At 39.3% G+C, this 20,663-nt stretch overlaps 1 protein-coding gene across 1 annotated transcript in view; it reads left to right on the top strand.

Moving 5' to 3' along the window:
* Window positions 1–971: 971 nt before the first annotated feature.
* Window positions 972–20,663, top strand: part of TMEM47 (transmembrane protein 47) — a 30,720-nt gene continuing 11,028 nt past the window's right edge. The window contains exons 1-2 of the mRNA XM_043571061.1: window positions 972–1,764; window positions 17,731–17,871. Of these exons, the coding sequence (XP_043426996.1) occupies window positions 1,539–1,764; window positions 17,731–17,871 (367 nt within the window). The 5' untranslated portion in view covers window positions 972–1,538. The remainder of the gene's footprint in view (window positions 1,765–17,730; window positions 17,872–20,663) is intronic.

Raw genomic sequence — 20,663 nt, 5'->3', positions numbered from 1 at the left:
TAGTTTAGATGTAAACCACTATTTTGGGTTTCTACCAAATTTTCCAGATGGTGAAAGATCTGGGAACATCCCCATCCCCAATGGTCTATTCAATAAATTGCTTCTTTTATAGGAAAAATGGAAAGTAGTCAAAGAGATACAATAAACACACACAAGCACAAGCACAAGCACAAGCTGAACTAGTCAATTACAGAACTGGAAAGTCAATTTGTAGGGGTGTTTATTCCTCACATATAGAAAAACAAACAAACGAGTGAGTGAATCTCATTAAGAACAGGGGCTAGGTCTTATTGGCTTGAATCCTCAGTTCGAACAGTACGTGTTCAATAAATATATGTAGATTGATTGCCTAAGGATATGCCACTTTTCCTGTCAGGCCCTGGGGTGGGTATTGCGGAGCACAGGAACAGGTTAATGACCTGGGAGGGATTCAGATCCAACTTGGCACAGTGCAAAGCCGAATGAAAAAAGGTTTTAGTCAACACGCAATCAAAGAACAGAGCACCAGAAAAGCAAGTAAGGTTTACTTCACAATTTGCAGCTCTCATCCCCGTTTTAGCGCCTGCGCTCCCAGAGCAATTGCCCTTCATAGGGGGCGCAAAAGGACGTGAGCCCAGAGAATAGAAGCGGCAGCAGGACTGTGGTAAAGTTAGGAAATAGGAAAAACTGCGGGGTTCCTGGGTCCGAGACTGAGTTCGCCCTGGGCTTGAAAAGAGAACTAAAATGTCTTTTGTCACTTTTCTCCTCCTTCCTCCAAATCCCCCGGGAGGAGAAATTGGCTGGGGGGAGAACGAAGTTCACATCAGAGAGACACAGAGTACCGTTCTTTGTTGTAACAGCCACAGCCCAAGAAACGTATGGATTCACAGCTGACGCCTTCCAGAAAAGGACCCACCCAGGCTCCCTGAGAAAAGGAAGCCCACGTGACCGCAGGGGGGGTGGGGGGAAGTGAGGCGACCCCGGAGCCAGAACGGCCCGGGGCGGGGCCGGAGACCAAGCTGCTACAAGGAATCGTCCTGCGTAGCCGGTCGTAGGTGAAGGGCTCGCATCAGGCTCGGCGAGTGCCGGACACCGTGGAGGAGACAACTCGTTCCGCGCGCGCCACTTAAGGGGGTTCTTAGAAGTGGGACCGGCTTTGTGCACTGGCAAGGGCCGGGGCGCTCGCGAGCCTCTGGCGCCTGGAGCCCGGAGCCGGGAGCCGGAGCTTGACACCGCCCGGGTGCGGACTCACCGCCCCTCCTCGCTCGTCACCGCCTCCCGCAGCCTGGGGCGGGGCCGGGGCGGAGCGAGCCGAACCGCGCCGGGGCGGAGCGGGCGCCGGCAGAGCGCGGCGCGGGGCTGGCGGCGAAGGTCCGCGGCGGAATCGCCGTAGCTGCCGCTGCCGAAGACCCCCACCCGGGCCGGCAGCCCCCGCAGCCCCACCTTCCCGGTGCGCGGCGGCTCCGCTGCTTCCCTCCAGAGGAGGTCGGGCTCCCCGCTCTCCGGACCCGCCTGGCGACCTCGCCTCCGGCGGAGCGGGCGGCCGCGGCGCCCGGGGCATGGCTTCGGCGGGCAGCGGCATGGAGGAGGTGCGCGTGTCGGTGCTGACCCCGCTGAAGCTGGTCGGGCTGGTGTGCATCTTCCTGGCGCTGTGTCTGGACCTGGGGGCCGTGCTGAGCCCGGCCTGGGTCACGGCCGACCACCAGTACTACCTGTCCCTGTGGGAGTCCTGCCGGAAACCCGCCAGCTTGGACATCTGGCACTGCGAGTCCACGCTCAGCAGCGGTGAGGGCCCGGCGCGCCGCGACCCCTGCCTCCCGCCCCGCACCTCCCCGCGCCCCACTGCCCGGACGGCCACCGCCTCTCCGCCCCTCCCCAACCTTCTGGGTCCCCTACCCTTGTCCGCCCCGCTCCAGCCTGCCCCTTCGGGGACCCTGGGGCTGCAGCCGCCTCCCTGATGGCCACCCCTCGCCTCTCCTCCGTCCGGGCCGCCAGACCCAATGCGACGTCCCACGCCCTCTCCGTCCTCCCGTGGCCATTCCTTGGGCTCTGGAGTAACACGTATGCTATTTGGGGTCATTGTTATTTATCATTTAAGGCGAGAACCGTGTGGCTGTGTTAAAAACGCAACGCCTTCAACACTCTCTTTAAAAAAAAAAAAAAAAAAAGACCAGCATAAACGCCCCAACTCCGCCGAGAGGCTGTGGGTTCTCTGCTCGCTCTTCCCCACTCTATTCTCCCTCCACTCTCAAGGAGGAATTTGCCCGAGTTTACCTCTTCGTGCCCACGTTTCTGCCAGCTCTACTCCACTTTGTCTGGGTTTTCCCCAAGGAGTTGCGGTTTGGGTTTTATTTCCTTAAATTTTTGAGGGATGTGGAAAGTTGGAAGACAGGCGTAATTTCCTTTCCTTTTTTGGTGACACGTCGTTGGTTGTGAGTTGCCCTTCTTTCTCTTCCTCTCCGAATACCTCCTCTCTCCTCCAGACCTTTCTTTCTCTTCTCCATGAGCTACTTACTCACAGATGCCTGGAAAGTTGTGGCGTATTGAGCTAGTACTGGAAACTGCAAATGGATGAGGTGCAGGGTGGAAAAAAGGATAGTCACTGGGGTTACCCAGCCTCAGGGGGAATTTACTCTCCTTGACCCCCACTTGCCTTCCCCTGAGTCCCGGTTATGCCGTTAGCAGAAATCTTCCAACTTCGGATTTCTTGCAGCAAACCCCTTTTCCTTGCTAATCTTGATTCTTCAGCTGCTGGGGTCAGTGCTGAGAAAGAGTAATAAAGGCAGAGGACCTGCCCGTGATTTTACCCACTTACCCACAGGCACCCCCCAAGAAACCGATTAAATTCCTTCTGACAGTTTGTCTTCTCTGGGACTATTTATGAAGCTTTCCTGGAAACGTTTCAAGTTCCAAGAAAGTTGAAATAGCACAAATGCCACACAAATCCGTTTTACTTTTGTCTTTGGTTTCTTGTTTTAAGAAAGATTAGTTCACTTGGTTAAGTTTCTTCCATAAATTTAATTTTCTGTTTACAAAAGGCTTTTTCTTTGATTTTACTTCAAAATTTCCATTGACGGGTTTCGTCTTTGTTGTTTAATTCACTGTTGGAGGGGACTGGTTGGCAGCAGGAGGTCAACATTTAGGTCTTTTAATTCTTTCAGGGTTGGTTGTTTACAACTAAAGATAAAATAAATTGGTAAAATGCCTTTCTCCAGTAACCAGGGGATCCAAATAAACTTTGGAGAGAATATCTTTTCTTTGCCCTCTCCAATAGAAATGGAAATTTATGTAGGAATGCCAGCTTCAGCTTGTCTCCTTAGCAACGTGAATCTTTTGCCCCTTTCTCCTGTCTCCTGAAATAATAGCCCCCTGATTGCATAAAGACTTTTCAGATAGGTTAGGGAAACCAGCTTCTACTCCTATTTTCTTTTCAGACCTGTACGCTTTTCTCTTGGCCAGGAATGTAGGGAATGGGGAGAAGCCAGCTCTAGTTTGTTGAACGGTATGCAGTGTTTGCTAATCTTCGCTTAATTGCCTCCATACCCCTTATCTCAGCTTTTTCTCCTCTCTGGGCAAGGAAATCGGGAGACCCAAGCTTAATGCCAATGTAGTGATAAGAGGTCTGTCTACAAGGTAGAAATTGGAGGCAGGTACCGTTGCTGTCCCCCCCCCCCCCCTTATTCTACCCTCTTGCTGAAACTCACACCACAGCATTTATTTCTATCTGGGTTCCTGAAAATCAGCTTCAGTTTTATTTTGCTTAAAATAGTTTTCATCCCAGAAAAAGTATAGTTGGTGAGCAAATGAGGTGGGAGGCATAGAGATGGTTTTGTCTGAAGCTAACTGGAACAAGTTCTTGACTTTCTTTATGTAGTAGCAGTTCATTTTTCCTCTCCAAGGTGGTGGGTGGGGGGTGCAGGAGGAAAGGAAACAAAATATGGAAAATTGCTCCATCTCCCCACTTTACAAAATGTGCTTTCTTAAAATGTTCTGTGAACTTGAACGTTCTATCCACAAATGTTTTGAAATGAAGAGGGAAGCTTGAATTGAAAGGAGCAATTTTCTTGCCTGTTCCAAAGGGCAGGCAGCTTAGTCTGTTTGCTGTGTGGAGTAGCAGAAAGCAGGGAGGGAAATGTCTTCTCTGAAGATTTTAAGAGATCCACTTCATTGTCTCTTGAAATGAATTACCTCGACAGGAACCACCAAGGACAATTTTACCGAAGGCCCTTCACCAGCATCTTCAGGGCTTAATTAAAAACCTTTGTCTTAATTAGAATTAAAACTGCTATGAAGAGGCAAGCTTGTATTTACAGAAGGGAAATTTCAGGAATGTTTCTACTGACGACAATATGTCCTACTTAGGCCCAGTTCCTAGGGAAACTTTCCCTCAGCCGTTATTTTTAAAGCTGCGTTTTAATTTTGGTACCAAATATGCATTGTTTGCTGCTTATACCCGTTTTATGGTTTTAAGCGAAAGCAGAAACATGCCTTTTGTGTGCTGGTCTGTTGAAGGCTGCGTCAGCATTTCTAGTAGGAACCAGTAATCCGGTGTCAGTCAACTGTAATGCTTTTCTCTGGTGTCCCAGTTCAGTGTATGGGGGACAGTCCAGGCGTTCATCCAAAGCTATAAGTTTTGCAAAAGGACAGATGAGAGGACAGGCTAATAGACTGTCATTCGCTGTGGAAACAAATAATAATAAAGTATGCTTGTTAGGAAGTTTAGAATAGGTAGTACTCACATGCCGGCCACAGAATTTCTAAAGATAGTTTTCCCCACTACTGATTTTGGCAGCCTTTTAATAAATGTTTAATCCTGTGTTTTTTAAATGGCAGTCTCATATTTGTGGCTTTTGCTTAGTCACATTTAGTTTTGATAACTTTGGTTTAGAATACAGTTGTTAGGGTTTCACAGCCACAGCCATTACAAAAGAATCCTTAGTGCAAATCCAAGTGGTTGCAGAGTGCTGATCCCTAAACTCCACATCACACATACTATGTAACCTCTAGGGTGGTTTTATGTTTCTTCTTGAAAATTTATAAATATGTATAGCTATTTCATATAAAGCAGATTGCTTTTTTTGATGTCTGTGTGATTTATTGACTAAGCAAAAAGCAAGGACATGCAGATGGCCAAATGAACACGTTTTACTGAGAGTGATTTTAGGATATAACAAGTGCATTTATCCATCTTTCCATCTACAAAATCTATCCAGCTTTTTCGTCCATGAAATACTTGATCAAATAGTGCCTTTTTCAAGGAATATTGTTAACATCATTGTGCACTGTCCTAAAAATAGCTACATTTGTAGCATGAGTCACTGGCAGTTTTGAAATGGTAGTGCACTGTGTGCTAATAACAGGTGAATATTATTATTTTTAGTTGACAAGAAGTTTTCTTAAGAGTGCTATATATGTAGCTCATTTTCTTAAAACTGTAGTATAAAATTCTACTTTAAAAGGCAATATAAGAAAACCCGTCTTAGGTCGTAGTTTACAATAAACCAAACTACCTAAACACCTGCAAATCTTAGAAAATCAGAGGTATAGTGATCCTGAATTCAGTTGTATATCATCCGTGCATATTTTGAATCCATACGTTCATTGGGAAAGAGAATTTTATTGGGAAACCTTACAATGTGATGTACTTCAGGAAAGGTTCAGCTTGTTGCTTGGTATGAGTTGATATTGATGAGTGTTGACAAATAGCTCCTCAAGCCTGGAGGTCAGGATGGTTAGATATTCTTCTGGCTTTCCGAAAAAGTACTTAAGTAAAACAAATGCAGTTTTATTTAACCTGCACAGGATAGATGGGTGGAAAAGTACATGAAGAGTAGCACCTAGCACCAAAACTTTCTCAATAAACTGAAGAAAACCAGGTATTACTTCTTTCACGATCTTCTTGATGATTTTCTTTTAACGTCTCCTAAGATTTTCAAGCTCCCAAGATTGACTTTTACAAAGGACGTTTTAATTTGTGGGCAGATATAGTTCCTCTTTTGCTCACATTTATAGAATGATTGTAATCTCCAGGGAACCATTTAGATCAGTCTTTGTCAGCAAAGGGATTTGATGAGTGTGTGAGAAGCCTTGCCTTTCATAAACCATTTCACAATAAAACCAAAACAAACAAAGGCATATCTCAAGCAATAGATTTTTCCTGCTTTCAGAAATATATTTTAGGAATTTCTTTCAAGTTTCTGTTAGTAGTAAGACCACTTAGCAAGACCATAGATACATCCAGTACTACTAGATATATTAGTGAAAAGGATTGTAGATGCTTCAAAATAACTCCCTGGAATACGTCACCTAAATACCACTGTAAACTTGTCTATGAACAATGCTAAATTATAACTTAATCCTGTGGGAGGGCAGAGTAGTGTTTTGGACAATACATAAAACTTTGGATTCAAACTGCCCTGAACTTGGCCACTTGACCAGTCATGTGAATTCATACAATTTAATGTCCTCAAATGGTTTGTCATTAAGATTATATAGGTAAAAGTACCTGCTTATTAGGGTTGTGTTTCCTCCTTGTTATGTATTCAGAAAAACAAACCCAAATATTGCAGATTTTTTTTGGATAATTGAGGAATCCCCCCCCCCCCACTTAAAAGGTAAACTATCTTTGCATTGAATAATGAAGTGTGCTGTTAGTTTTGATTTTAAATTTTGCTATGGATTACCAAGCATTTAACATTGATCTTGGTAGATCATGATCACACAACTCTTTTCTAATAGCTACCTATTTTGTCAGTAGTGTTACACAGCAGACATCTCAATTATTCCCAGTGTCACTGTAAACTTGCAAGGTAGCTAATGTTATCCCGATATGTTATTGAAGAGATCAGGTGTTTTTATAAGTTTACCAAGTTTTCAGTCAGTGGTAAAGACAGGTTTTTTTCTGGGTTTTTATAAATTTACCAACTTTTCAATCAGTGGTAGAGACAGATTTTTTTCCAAAAGAGTACCAGTTATTAATGCTGGGAAACAAACCACCCCCAAAGTTAGTAGTATAAAACAACAATCATTTTATTATGCTCATGACTTCTGTGGGCCAAGAATTCAGATAGGGCTTAATGAGGATGGTTTATCTGGGCTCTGGGATATCTGGGGGCATAGCTGAGGGTGACTTGAATGGCTGGGAACTGGAACATCTGGAACTGCAGGATCCTCTTCCAAATGGTTTCACTGGGTTTGGCGCCTTGGTGGAAATGGCTGGGAGACTGGATTCCCCGGGGACTAGCCTTCTGTCTACAAATAGAGAACTTCTACCCTCTCTAGGTGGTTTATAGTCTTTGGTTTATAGTCTCAAATGACCGAGCCCCAAACCGATTAAGAATCTGGACCTAATCTACTTCATATTGTTGATAAAATTTTAGTTTTTTTAAAGAAAGTTTTGTATGAGTCTGATGAGATAGATGCTTTGTACGTGGACCCTAAAATGTTAAAATTTAAGACAGGAGCCATGTTTTGTAGTGCTAGAAAGGTATTGGAGTTGCAGCATTGTTTTTTGTTTGCTTGTTTTTCCCTTGTTTTAATAACATAATTCTTTTCCTGATAATTGCCCATATACTGAATTGCAGAATCATAGCACATTTGGGGTAGAAAATATTTCAAAATTCTTAAAAAAATTTTTTTGATGTTTATTTTTGAGAGAGACAGAGAGACAAGAGTGTGAGCAGGGGAAGGACAAAGAGAGAGGAAGACACAGAATCCGAAGCAGGCTCCAGGCTCTGAGTTGTCAGCACAGAGCTTGACACGGGGTTATAACTCACAAACTGTGAGATCATGACCTGAGCCGAAATCAAGAGTTGGTCGCTCAACCGACTGAGCTACCCAGACACCCCTAGATGTCTACTTTTTTTTATAAGGTTATTTATCATCCAAGATTTGATTTCACAAAGAATTTAAGGTCTTCAAATAGACTCATATGTTGATAAGTCTGTTAAGTTTTAGATGTTTATTATCATTAAATTTACATTGTTGTCATGACTAGTCTTTAAAAATCAACAAAACTTGTTTTTCTTTAAATTTCTCCATGATAGGATACTTTATTTATTCATTTATTATTATTTTTTTTATTTTGATAGAGACAGAGCATGAGTCAGGGGCGGGGGGTGCGGACAGAGAGAGAGAGATACACAGAATCTGAAGCAGATTCCAGGCTCTGAACTGTCAGCACAGAGCCTGACATGGGGCTTGAATTCACCACTGTGAGATCATGACCTGAGCTGAGGTCAGAGGCTCAACCAACTGAGCCACCCAAGCGCCCCTGTGATAGAATACTTTAAAACATCTGTTTAATTCTACTTTGAATCACAATTGAAAAATATGTGGAAGGCAGTCATGTAAGTTTCTTAAATTGATTAAATGAATATAAATTTCACTAGATCAAGTTTTTACTGCATTCTGACCTTATTTTTAAAAAGATACATTTACTTATCAAAAGAGATGGATTTTTCCTTAGAATTTCATCCTTATATGTGAAAGGCACTGACAGCTAAATCTTACCGGTCTTTTCAAAGTATTGGATCATCTCCCTTGAAAATTAGACAAGGACACCATTCCTTACCCTTTTTTGCTTCTATATTTGTATGGGATTTTAAGACACTAGTACACCATCACTTTTCTATTCTGTTGTAGTCTTTGTTCTTTTGGCACCAAAGACTCCCATTAAAAAAGAAAACAAAACAGAAAACCTATAAAAATGAGGCCTCCATGGCTCCCAGAGCACCAAGAAAAAATACCTAGGAGATTATTTTTGTCTCTACTAGCTTATTAACTGGGAGATTTTAAATGATAGTTTAATGAGGCATGTTTCAACATGTCACCTATCAATTCTCTTTTCAAAATATATGTTTATTAGCAAGAAGATGTTTAAACACAGAAGTTGGGGTCCCTGAGTGACATGACATATCCTTAAATGTGTATAAAAGCACACCCACAAACAACTCAAATTTCCATCAGAAGGTGTTTTATTGCTCTCATGTTTTAAGGTCCCTAAACCAAAAGTTGATCAATGTTGCCATAATACTTTGTGAATACAACCTGGTGTCCGTTCCTAGCACCATTAGATGACTTAAGGAGAGAAATGATCTTTCCTCTTTCCTAACGTCTCACACGTACCCAAAGTTAACTTTGTTAAAATATAGTCATTGACTTAATAGCAGGGAGTAGGCATTATCCTGGTACAGTTAGCCAGTTAGCTAGCGCTGTACCAGGTGGTGATGGTAAAGTGATGAATGAAACACTTTCCTTCAAACAAATTAACAAAATCATATAAATGTACAAACTAATGTAAAGGAGGAAATGTAAGTTCAACTTCTGCAGAGGGATAGAAGAGATCTCCTCTAAAGAAGTTTGGTAACAGGAAACCACTAACTTACTAGTTTTATCCCTCCCATATTCACTAAGAAGGTATCTTAATACTGATCATGGGTGACTGTCTAGTTGTCTTCCATCTACCTTTTGACTATTAATAGCTACTCTAAACCCATCACAGAAGATTTTTAGTTGCTTAGAGGAAGATCGAGTACGGATTTGCGGGCAGCGAGCAATTTACTGTCCCATTGCAGCACAGGTCATGATCTCACAGTTCAGGAGTTTGAGTTGGGGAGGGGGTGGGGGAGGGAAAGAGAGAGAGAGAGAGAGAAAGAGAAAGAGTCTCTCTCTCTCTCTCTCTCTCTTTCTCTTTCTCTCTCTCTCTCTCTTTCTCTCGCTCTCCTTCTTTCTCTCTCTCGCTCTCCCTTTCTCTCTCCTCTCTCTCTTCCTGCGTGTCCTCGTCCGTGTGCGGGTCTGCCTGCTTTTCCAGATAATTATCCAAGTTTTCTAAATAGCAAAATTACAATCTTCGTAGGTTTTTTCCTAAGAGTAGGGAAGGCTCATCACAACTCTGGAAATACCATAATTAGGAATTACTATTGAGAAATACCAGTACCTGTTAGATAATATTAGTTACCATCAAATGTTAATGAAAGCTTTCTAACATGGTAAGAAACAACAGTCCTGGGGCGCCTGGGTGGCGCAGTCGGTTAAGCGTCCGACTTCAGCCAGGTCACGATCTCACGGTCCGTGAGTTCGAGCCCCGCGTCGGGCTCTGGGCTGACGGCTCAGAGCCTGGAGCCTGTTTCCGATTCTGTGTCTCCCTCTCTCTCTGCCCTCCCCCGTTCATGCTCTGTCTCTCTCTGTCCCAAAGGTGAATAAACGTTGAAAAAAAAAAAAAAAAAAAAAAAAAAAAAAAAAAAAAAAAAAAAAAGAAACAACAGTCCTTAGTGGTGATGGTGTAGTTTTGTTTTTTGTTTTCTTTTTTATCTAAATTCTGAAACATGCTTTAAAAGAAGGGCTTTTTGCTAAGCACTGTATATAATGGTCTTATTTTGGGAAAAGACCCCATATGTTATGGTATTTAGATGATAAATTGCATTTTCACCAAATTTTCTAAGAGAATTCTGTGAAGCAGCTAAAACGACCCTTTATTTGTTAAAGAAAAGGAGATGTGTATTTTTCTAACATCAACACAAAATAATTCAAGAGACTTGAACGAAGCTGTCATAAATTGAAAATTTGTAACTTGTCTGGCATTTTTGGACAACCAGAGTTTTCCAGAATTTTGGCAAAACTGACCTGCACTTTGGTCATTAAAGTTGTTGCATCACTTATTTGCGCAGTTACCCAGGGTCATTTATGTGCTTAAAATCAGGTTCGCCCTGCAGTTTGACACATTTTTTAATTTATAAATTGTCCTGAAGAGTAGGACTCTAATTTGTACCATTGCAACTTGATTGACACTGTACCTCAAGTAGGTCCTTTTCTAAAATTCCATTTCACTTTGCACAGCACATGGCAGTGTCTATACTGTCATTTTGTAAAAGACACATAGTTGTTTGCTTTAAACATCTGTTTGCAGGTGAAGAATGTTAGATTTGCTATTACTTACTTGAAGAGACATTGTCATTTTAATTATTGAAATGAGAATCGGAATTCTTTTCCGGCCTTTGTTTGTGTCTACGTCTCATGGAGTAGCTGGAAATTAATGCAACACTGATGGATTTAGGTCAGAATGCAATTTAGCCAAGAAAACAAAGTTTCAACTCCCTCAGTAATGGTTTTGGTTTTCCACTTCATTTGCCACATGCAGACTAAAAAACTCAAGTATATCATTTGATACTTCGGGAAATATTTTGGCTGTTAAGTCAATAGTTATTTTCCTTTTCCACAAAATAACAGCACCATTTCAATTCAATTTTTCATATATGAGGATATGGACTTATTGTCCACCTCGGAAGTATATAGCATTAATCTCAAAATAAATTCTTAAAGTACAATTGATGGAAATAATTAAATGCCATAATTTCTAATGAGATGAGCTATTCGGGAAAAAGACACGGCCTTCTGTGAAGAAATGGAGATGTTGGAGAATTTGGGTTTGACATGTTATTCTGTAATGGGAGCTTTTTTTCCTCTTAAATAAGTATAAACCATCCCATTATTTCCAGTTCCTGATAATAAAATGGAATTGGCAATAGTGAGCTTGCTTTCTGAGCTCTCACCAATGTAATGAAAAGAACTTTAAATGTTTGGCTATAAATATGTCCTACAAGTGAATAAAAACTATCTGGATGAACCGAAGGTTTGAGTTGAATAATACAGCTAATGTGGGTGAATTAGGGAGGATTTAGGGATGAGCTGTGAGGTGGTATCAAGATGATAGGGAAAGATCATTCTCTCTTTGAGGTTGAACGGTAAATGATTTTGATTGTATGAATGGATATCATTTTGATTAATGTAACTCTTTTTGGAAAACTCAAAGGTGAAAATAAAAGTGACTGGCGAATTTGAATGTGATTATAAAAGTTATTTTTTTTAACAATCAGTATTTTAATTTGGGATGAGAACTGTTGAATAGTGATACCCCTATATTAAAACATTAAAATACATTTAGGAAAATACTACCCACGGGAACAGTGGGAGTTGAATTTATAAGGTTAAAAATCTGTTTCTTCGTTGTTTTTTAAATTTTACCTAATTTCCTAGAAGAAGTGACAATTGTGTGCTCAGGGATTTACAGAAGGTAGAACTAATTTCAGCGTATAAGCAATACCTGCAGAGGTAAATAAATTAGGCAGTGTTTGACAAGTTAAAGGTTTTGAAATAAGGTGGGTGGAGTAAAGCTTTAGGCACTGGTGTAGTGCCTTTGACCTTGGTTCAAAAGTATGAAGGTGTATTGTCATTAAGATTTTGCCTTTACTGAAAAATGGAAGTAGATTTGACCACAAATTCCCTAAAGGGATGTGAATTTTCCAATTTGGCAATTATGATGTGGCCCATAGAATTTTCATAATGCAGCAGCAATTTCAGACCAGTCTCCTGTATTAGACTGTAAAGTAAGTCAGCACAATTCTGCAGAATACTAAAGCATTTATAGACATTGGAAACTCTGGTGCCAGCTAATAAAAATACCTTGAAAGAGGACTTGAATTTAGTTCCTGAGTGGCATATTAATGCTGGACTTGATGTTATGACATAAGGACTGCCCAGTTTTTATTCTGTAACTGTAGGGGGAAGTATAACATTATATATATTCATTCCTATTATATTTTTCCTTTTTTTTTTTTTTCTGGTGGAAAAAGCACTAGTAGAGAAGCACATGCTTATCTTGAGCATTGGCTTTCATAGGTGCACTTCCAGTACCTTCTGTGTGTCATTGTGTCAGTTTGGCCAAAATATAGTAGTTCCCCACCACCCTTACCTGTGTGGGATATGTTCCAAGACCCCCAGTGAATGCCTGAAACTGTGGGTAGTACTGAACCCTAGATATACTATGTTTTTTCCTATTTACATATACCTGTGATAAAGTTTAATTTTTAAGTTAGACACAGTAAGAGATTAGCAACAATAACTAAGATTATAAAACTGAAGAGTTATAACAATATACTATAATAAAAGTTACGTAAATGCAAGCTCTCTCTCAGAATATTGTATTGTGCTGTACTCATCCTTGTGATGATATGAGATGATAAAATGCCTACATGATGAAATGAAGTGAGGTGAATGATACAGGCACTGTAACATAGCCTTAGGCTACTTTTGACCTTCTGATGATCCCTTAGGAGGAGGAGCCTCTGCTTCCAGACTGGACTGCCTTTGACCCCGGGGTAACTGAAACCATGGAAAGCAGAACTGCAGATGAGGGGGACTACTATACTCCCCGTATACCATGGCAGCCTCATTTTAGGTTTCATTCGATACATCTCAGCCCATTTGAGTCCTCACTGGTTCCTAGACCAAGGAGGTACATTTTGTCATCAAAACTCATTACCACTTGTCCTCAGAGATCTTGGAAACCAAACTCACATTTCAAATCAACTGGCGTGACAGTGAACAATGACCAGTTTTAATTGTGCACAGCACTGCAATTTGTAAAATATCACCACGGCCATTGAGGTTCTGTGGAGCTGGTTTGTGTTCACTGCTCCACGACAGTGTCAGTTCATCATTTATAAAAATGTGTAAAACTATTGCAGAGTAATAAATCTCTAGTCTCAACACATCACCTGACTAAATGCTGTGAGGGCTATAAAATTGTGGAACTAAGATTGATATAGAAATTAACCAATTATGAGAACTTAAAATAGATGATTTTTTTAAAGAAATGGGGCTGAAAATTGACAATTTTATGACATTTTAATTTGTTTTGCAAACACTGTATATGGGATAGCAAATATTTGTGTCCTGCACACCTTCTAATGGATAAACCATTAGTGTAGAGACAAGTTTTCTGGTCACTTATTATACTGTTACCATAAAATTGTTCAAGTTCTGTAGTATATATCTTGTTAAATCTACATTTGGTAAATAAGTAAATATATGTGTATACATGAAGCCCAACGTATATTATTTTAATGGCCATTAGTAGGTATCTCTAAAACTATTTTTCAGTTTTTTATAATCCCCCATATTCTAGTATTATTCAGCAACAAAGAAGAAATGGTATCAGGCTGATCTACATAGTCCCTGACTATAGCTCACCCGTAAAGCAGGCTGGTCCTAATATGTGGACAATGGATTCTAGCTGTTGATGGAAAGAGACAGTGTTCTCAGCTCCAGGGTACCTAGTGATGAACTGTGAAAAGTGCCCTAGGTCTTACTGACTATGGTAGCCATATTGAATCAATTTTTCAGCTTCCTGATTGATGTTCAACTGATCATCGAGTTAAAGCTTTGGTCCTGGGCAACCTGCCTGAGTGAAGCATTCCAAATGGATATAATGACAACAATCTCAAAAGTTGGCACTGTGTACCAGAGATATAGCCTCAGTACTTCAGTGTAAGCCCCAGCTTTCTGGCCAGGGCGGTGGCAGACATGGCCCAATTCTAGTCTTTTGTAAAATAAAATGGCTTCTCTGCTTGAACAGGCATTATCTGTGGTTATGGGCCAAAGGGAAGGGTAGCAATATTACAGTGTGATATTGGTAATATGCCTTTTTGACTTTATGTCTAGGATGACTTCCTCATTAGCCACAAATGTCAGTACTAAAAATAAATATAGGACATAGAGGAAAATCAGAACTGGTTGTATTTACTTACTTTTTAGAACTATTTCCTGTGCTATAAGAACCCCCCTTCCTAATTAGGTCCTAGTCCCTTTTAATAAGTGTTATTCTCTTGGTGGCTTCTGGTGCATTTTATTGGTTTCCCATATGAAATAAAGTATTACCATTTTCAGGATATTTGACATTTTGTGACTAGGATTTTTTTGTACTTTTCTCTTGCTAAATTGCATAGGCATCACTTTGCACTCCTGTATTAGTCACTTATCAAATTGATTTCATAATGAAATTATTATTGTCTGAAAGACCTTTACCTAGAAAAACCTTCAACATTTATAAATGATATGTCAAGTACAGACCACGGGTCTGCAAAATTTAGCTGAAGGGACAAAGCAAGCCCACCACCTGTTTTTGTAGATAAAGTTTTATTGGGACACAGCCATGCTCATCCATTTACATATCATCTTTGGCTGTTTTCACACCACACAGCAGAGGTTGAATAGTTGTAAGAGACCCTGACCTGCAAAGCTGAAAATACTGTCTGGCCCTTTATAGGGAAAGTTTGCCTTTTTTTTCTGTCTTAGTTTGTTTTCACAAAATGCAAATGCCTGTATTTTAGCTATTCTTTGAGGATATTTAAAGTAGAGAAAAGTGATCAAGATCAATTCCTTTTTTATCTTGAGTGAAAAGTGGAAGCAGTCAAATGGATGGTATTTTATACATATGTATTGGGCTGTGTGAAAGAGCTTATCAGAAAAAAGCAATCTTTTAAGGTACTTTTTAAATGAGTGAATAGTTGTATCTTGACTTAAAATTAACTCTTTAAAAGTTCTTAATTTGGAGAAAGTTGCTAAAAGTAATGATCATTTTATGAAAATAATGGTCCAACTAGAAAATATTCAGCATAGGCCCTTTTAAAGAATCTGATGGATGAACGGATGGATTTTTTTTTTGTGCCCCAAACACTTTGATATAATGAAAATTTTACTTTTTCAGAAGTTTCAACTTAAACGTTTTCAGAACAATTTCTATTATGCTAAAGTGTAAAATAATTGTCCTATGTATAAACTTTTTCAAAGAAATTTAGAGACTTCCAAATGTAAGGATTATTCTTTTGGCTTTTTAATTTTTTTTTTAAATTTTTATTCTTTTGGCTTTTTAAATTCAAAGCTACATGCTGTTATGGAACAAAAAAGCCATAGTATGGCTATCCTTTTAAACTCTAGTTGAAAGCCAGATATACTTTTGTTTGAAGTTATATGCCTTTGTTACAAGTAGATGGCTGAAAAATACTCTCCAGTTTCTTGTGATTCACCTTTATATTTTAAGAAGTGTGGATTTTTTTTTCTCTTTTCCCCTTGTTTGTTTGTTTCCTGAATACATTGTGAGTTCTAGTTCAGTGCTGGTTATAAATCCAAAATTTATTAAAAGGAAAGGATGTGGAAGAGGACTCTTGAGGTGGAGAAATACAAGTATAAATAAAAGGAGAGAATCCTAGGGAATTGTAGGTTCCTCCACTCGTCCCTTATCCTACAGTGGTAAAGTGTGCACTTTGGAAGCTTTCTTGAGGGATAATTTCAGAGTGCAGCATCAAAATGTCATGAATTCTTGACTTTAGATAGACTACATTGCAACTTAACTATGGATTAAAGTTTGTTTTCATTTTCTGCACATATATTAAAGTGAAGGCCAGAAGAGGCAGCCTGGGACTTCCAAAGGACCCCTGCTGAAGAATGTTATGGACAGTATCATCTTTTTGTGATGCTTCCTAAGCTGGGTAGTGCTTTCATATATTCACTTTGCTTCTTCTTAGAGAACATTCTACTCTTCTGTGGAAGGGGAAATGGGCCAATTTTCTGTCAGGCTATTTTTACATCTCTATAAGCAATGACACATGCATTTAAGTAAGGTTTACTTTTCACTCAGCACATGGGAGACAAAGTATCCATGTACAGAGACCTGTACATAGTAAGTGGTCAATATATGCTTGCTGTTTCCATGCATGAGTGAAGAAGAGGGCATGTCAGCTATTTAGAGTACCTTCTGGCTCCCTGGGAATACTTAATTTCACAAACCATCCTTGCAGTAAATACCACAGTAAGATTAGAATGAAATGAGAGAGAGGCAGAAAAAACAGCCGACAAATTCTCCTGCTGCCAATTTGCTGGGGGAGTTGTTTTAGAGAAAGGGAGGAAGAGAAGGCAAATATAAACTTGGTGTGTGTGGGGATTTTTGTTTGTTTTTTGTTTTTGTTTTTTGTTGTTTTTGTACCGAAAGGGCAGGCTTTACAAAAAAGGACAGAAAAAAAGAGTGAAAGAATGTATTACAACATGGGTGGATATCAGAGACATGTAAGCCAGAAACAAAATAAATATCCCAGGGACACTTGCGTGGCTCATTCGGTTGAGCATCCAACTCTTGATTTCGGTTCAGGTCATGATCTCATGCATGGTTCCTGAGATTGAGCCCTACAGAGGTTAGCTCCCCTGCTAACAGCACAGAGCCTGCTTGGGATTCTCTCTCTCTCTCTCTCTCTCTCTCTCTCTCTCTCATTCTCTCCCCCTTTCTCTCTGCCCCTCTCCCGCTTGTGCCCCTAGCACAGCTGTCTCTCAAAATAAATAAATGAACATTAAAAAAATAAACATCACACACTTAAAAGCCAGACACAAAAGAGTTCATGCCGTTTACATAATAGGCACAGATAAATCCGAGGTATAGATGTCCATTACTAGCCTGGGTGGGAGGGTGATACTGAGTGGGGAGGAGGGAGAGGCATGAAGGAACCACGGTGATGGAAATGTTCTAGACCTTAATCTGGATGGTGGTTATATGGGTATATGAATATATCTAAAATTTCATCACATTCTCTACTTTCATGTTTAAGATTTGTGAACTTTAGCTCAATAGAAAACAACAGTAATCAAGATAGGTTATGGAAAGGATACCAAATTTACCATGAAGGCTTAATAGAGTCCTTGGAAAGCATGGCAAACCCCTGCTCTAAAAACACTGCTGAGCTTAGCATAATAGACTATTCTGAAGAAGGACATTTATAATTTTTGTTGTAAAAAATTTCAATTCCCAAAGGACGCTTAGCACACAGTAAGATCACATGTATTTAGATGCAGCAAGGTGAACATAGTTGTGTTGATTCTTTGAGGACTGACTGCTTAAAAGCAGTATCTTTCTTCTTTTCTTTCCAGATTGGCAGATTGCCACCCTGGCTTTACTCTTAGGCGGTGCTGCCATCATTCTTATTGCATTCCTGGTGGGTTTGATTTCTATCTGCGTGGGATCTCGAAGGCGCTTCTACAGACCTGTTGCTGTCATGCTTTTTGCAGCAGGTAAATATATATTTATTACTTTCAAACTGATATTAAAGTTTCATGAACCTTTCTACCATCCTGTCTTCTCATGCAAAAGCAGTATGTGGTTGCTGCATTACATACAAATTGAGAGACATTTGTTATATTTTAAGGTAAATTGGCTAAGGGTTTATCATATTATTAGTTTTCAGTGTGTTAAATAAGCATTTCACAGAGCATAGTGGCAATTTCTAAACTTCTAACTAAAACATGAATAAGTAATAGTTCTTGACAGGGCTGTTGCCTTACGAATTGCAGCAGATGTGTTTACGAACAGTCTTCACATTCAGTTTTTTTTCCACTCCTTTTACTGCCCCCTTGGTGATCTTAAGGCAACATTATTGTTTTCTGACATGAAACTGAAAAACATTCCAATATGGATAGCCTTAAAGGTATAAATCTGTTTAGAAATAAACATGGCTGTAATGAAAAATGATAATGTAGAACTCGAACCATCAGATAATTCAGTTGTATGAGGTCAATGCCATATTCATTAACTTAACAACCATCATTCCGTGAAGCACAGCTTGGATAAAAATATCAACCAAGGTAAGATGGAAGTTTTGCTGAAATCAAGGAACTACTTAGAAAGGAGGTTTACAAGATTAAAAGTCCAGCACATTATTATGTGTTTTAATTTTTATTTGTAAGAATAGCTTTGAATATATTGTTCTGTTCGATTCAAACTGAAATATTCCTGTGGTGCCTTCAGTTTACCCTGTCAGTCACATCTGATTTGAAGACTGCAAAATAAGCCCCCGTGACTGTCAATAATGAAGACACTGACAGAACCATCTAGGCTATTAGATGGATTTTTTTTTAAAGGCTGTTTAAAGATGGGAACAGATGAAATTTCAGTATTTGAAGGGTAGTTTGATCTAAAAATGTAAGATCAGAAGTATTCTGCTGCCCCCTGCTGTTTGTGTTCATTTTTTATACCCACAAAGACCGATCATAATGTAGGTGTCATAAAAATGAAGGTCCAAAGGCCTAAAGCAATCTGGAAGAACTGCTAATTCAAATCTCTTAAGTGACTTGCTCAAGATTACATAGTAGTTACCAGCAGAGCTGGGGCTGGGAGGCTACTGAATTTTAGACATGGCTCATTGGCTAATGATTTGTTCATTCAGCTGTTTATTAGGTAACTATTACAGAGTGTACACTGTATTAAGAGACCCATAAAACTAGCTAAGTATCACCACAGATACTTTCTAATAAGAGTAGAAAACACTATTACAAAAAATATTCTGAGAAAAATATTCTGAAGTCATAGGCAGTGACCATACTATGATTATTTTGTTGATCTCCTGTGTAATAAAGAACTGTATTGTGAATCATTTGGTAAACCTGAAAATTCTCCTAAAGATTCCATCACTATTCTTTAGTTTATTTCTTGGTTCATGGATTTCTCGTGGCTATTTCTATTTTTAGAATGAAATAACTTTAGATATTTTAATTTTAGTATAAGTTTGTCTTTGCAGCTAGGATTTATTAACATAGTGATTAGATAATTAATCATAATAGAATTTCTTGATAAATTGTTCTGAAATGATATACCATTCTTTAAAACCGGAATTATGTTTTGAATAATTCTTAGAATACTCAGATATTTCTGATTTTAGGAAGGTATAGAGGTACTTCAGACATTCTCTTATAAATATGGAATATTATTGTGCTACCTAGTTACTGTCTCATTTAGACTTTAACTTACCACCTACTAGCATATGCAGAATCTACATAGAAATCCAGTTGTTTATAGCACCTATTATAAACATGCTTAGAAAAATAATTAGGAGTTTCTAGTTATTTCTTTTTTTTTCCTCCTAGTTCTTTCTAAAGAAGCTCTGTATGTTTCCCAAGTATAGCAAAATTTATGAACATGTGAAAATAAGTACTGGTTTTAACAGAAAGTATACTATAGATGAATATAAGTTATTAGGTACTGGGCCTGGTCAAAATAAAGATTTTTATTTAGCTCTAGCTACTATGAGTAGTAGTAAATTATAAAATAATGAAAGGAATCCCTACAGCAATATTCATATATTCATATTCTACCCACTGAGAGCTCAAGTGAGCATCATACTGCTACATTTTAAAAATGTACATGTGCTAAGATATAATTTTACTCATTCTCTTTTGACACTGTGCTTATGGAAGCTTTTTTGAAATAACCATTAGTTTTGTGTTCACTTTGGACATAAGCAAGGTAAAACTTACTGGTGATTTGAAACATGTCACAAAAGGTTTCTCTTTGCCATCTGAGAAACCATTAAAGAGTTGCCAGTAGCTGATTTTGGAAAAGATACTCATTACACATAATAATCCATTATTGATTTGGGTAGAAGATTAACAAATTTGGGAACTCTGCCTACTTGAAACAATGCTAGTTAAAATCATGGCTGTTGATTTTGCTTGCCTCATAGTAAACATACTTACTCTGTTGGTTGGCTTGTGTCACTTGTAATTGCATTTAGTGATTCTTTGTAAATATTTATTTGGGGCCCTTTTACCTTTTTGCTCATCTTGGTTTGCTTGAAAATGGTCTGCGTTTCTCCTCTTTTCTCAAAATGTTTTTTTTTTCCCCCCCAAATAATACCAAGCCTTATCTTGGTGTCCACACACAGATCTTGTTATCTGTCTCAGCAAAGAAATAATCTTTGCTTCTGCTGAAACATGCAATACATAAAGTCAAAACAAGCATAGCACTACCACTTGGAAACATTTCTACACAGGAGTATATAATTCATTCAGTACTGTGTGCTCTGCCTGGT

Source organism: Prionailurus bengalensis, chromosome X, assembly GCF_016509475.1.
Source record: "Prionailurus bengalensis isolate Pbe53 chromosome X, Fcat_Pben_1.1_paternal_pri, whole genome shotgun sequence".
Lineage (NCBI taxonomy): Eukaryota > Metazoa > Chordata > Mammalia > Carnivora > Felidae > Prionailurus > Prionailurus bengalensis.
Note: the sequence above shows the minus strand (reverse complement) of the source record. Positions and strands in the feature narration are given on the sequence as shown.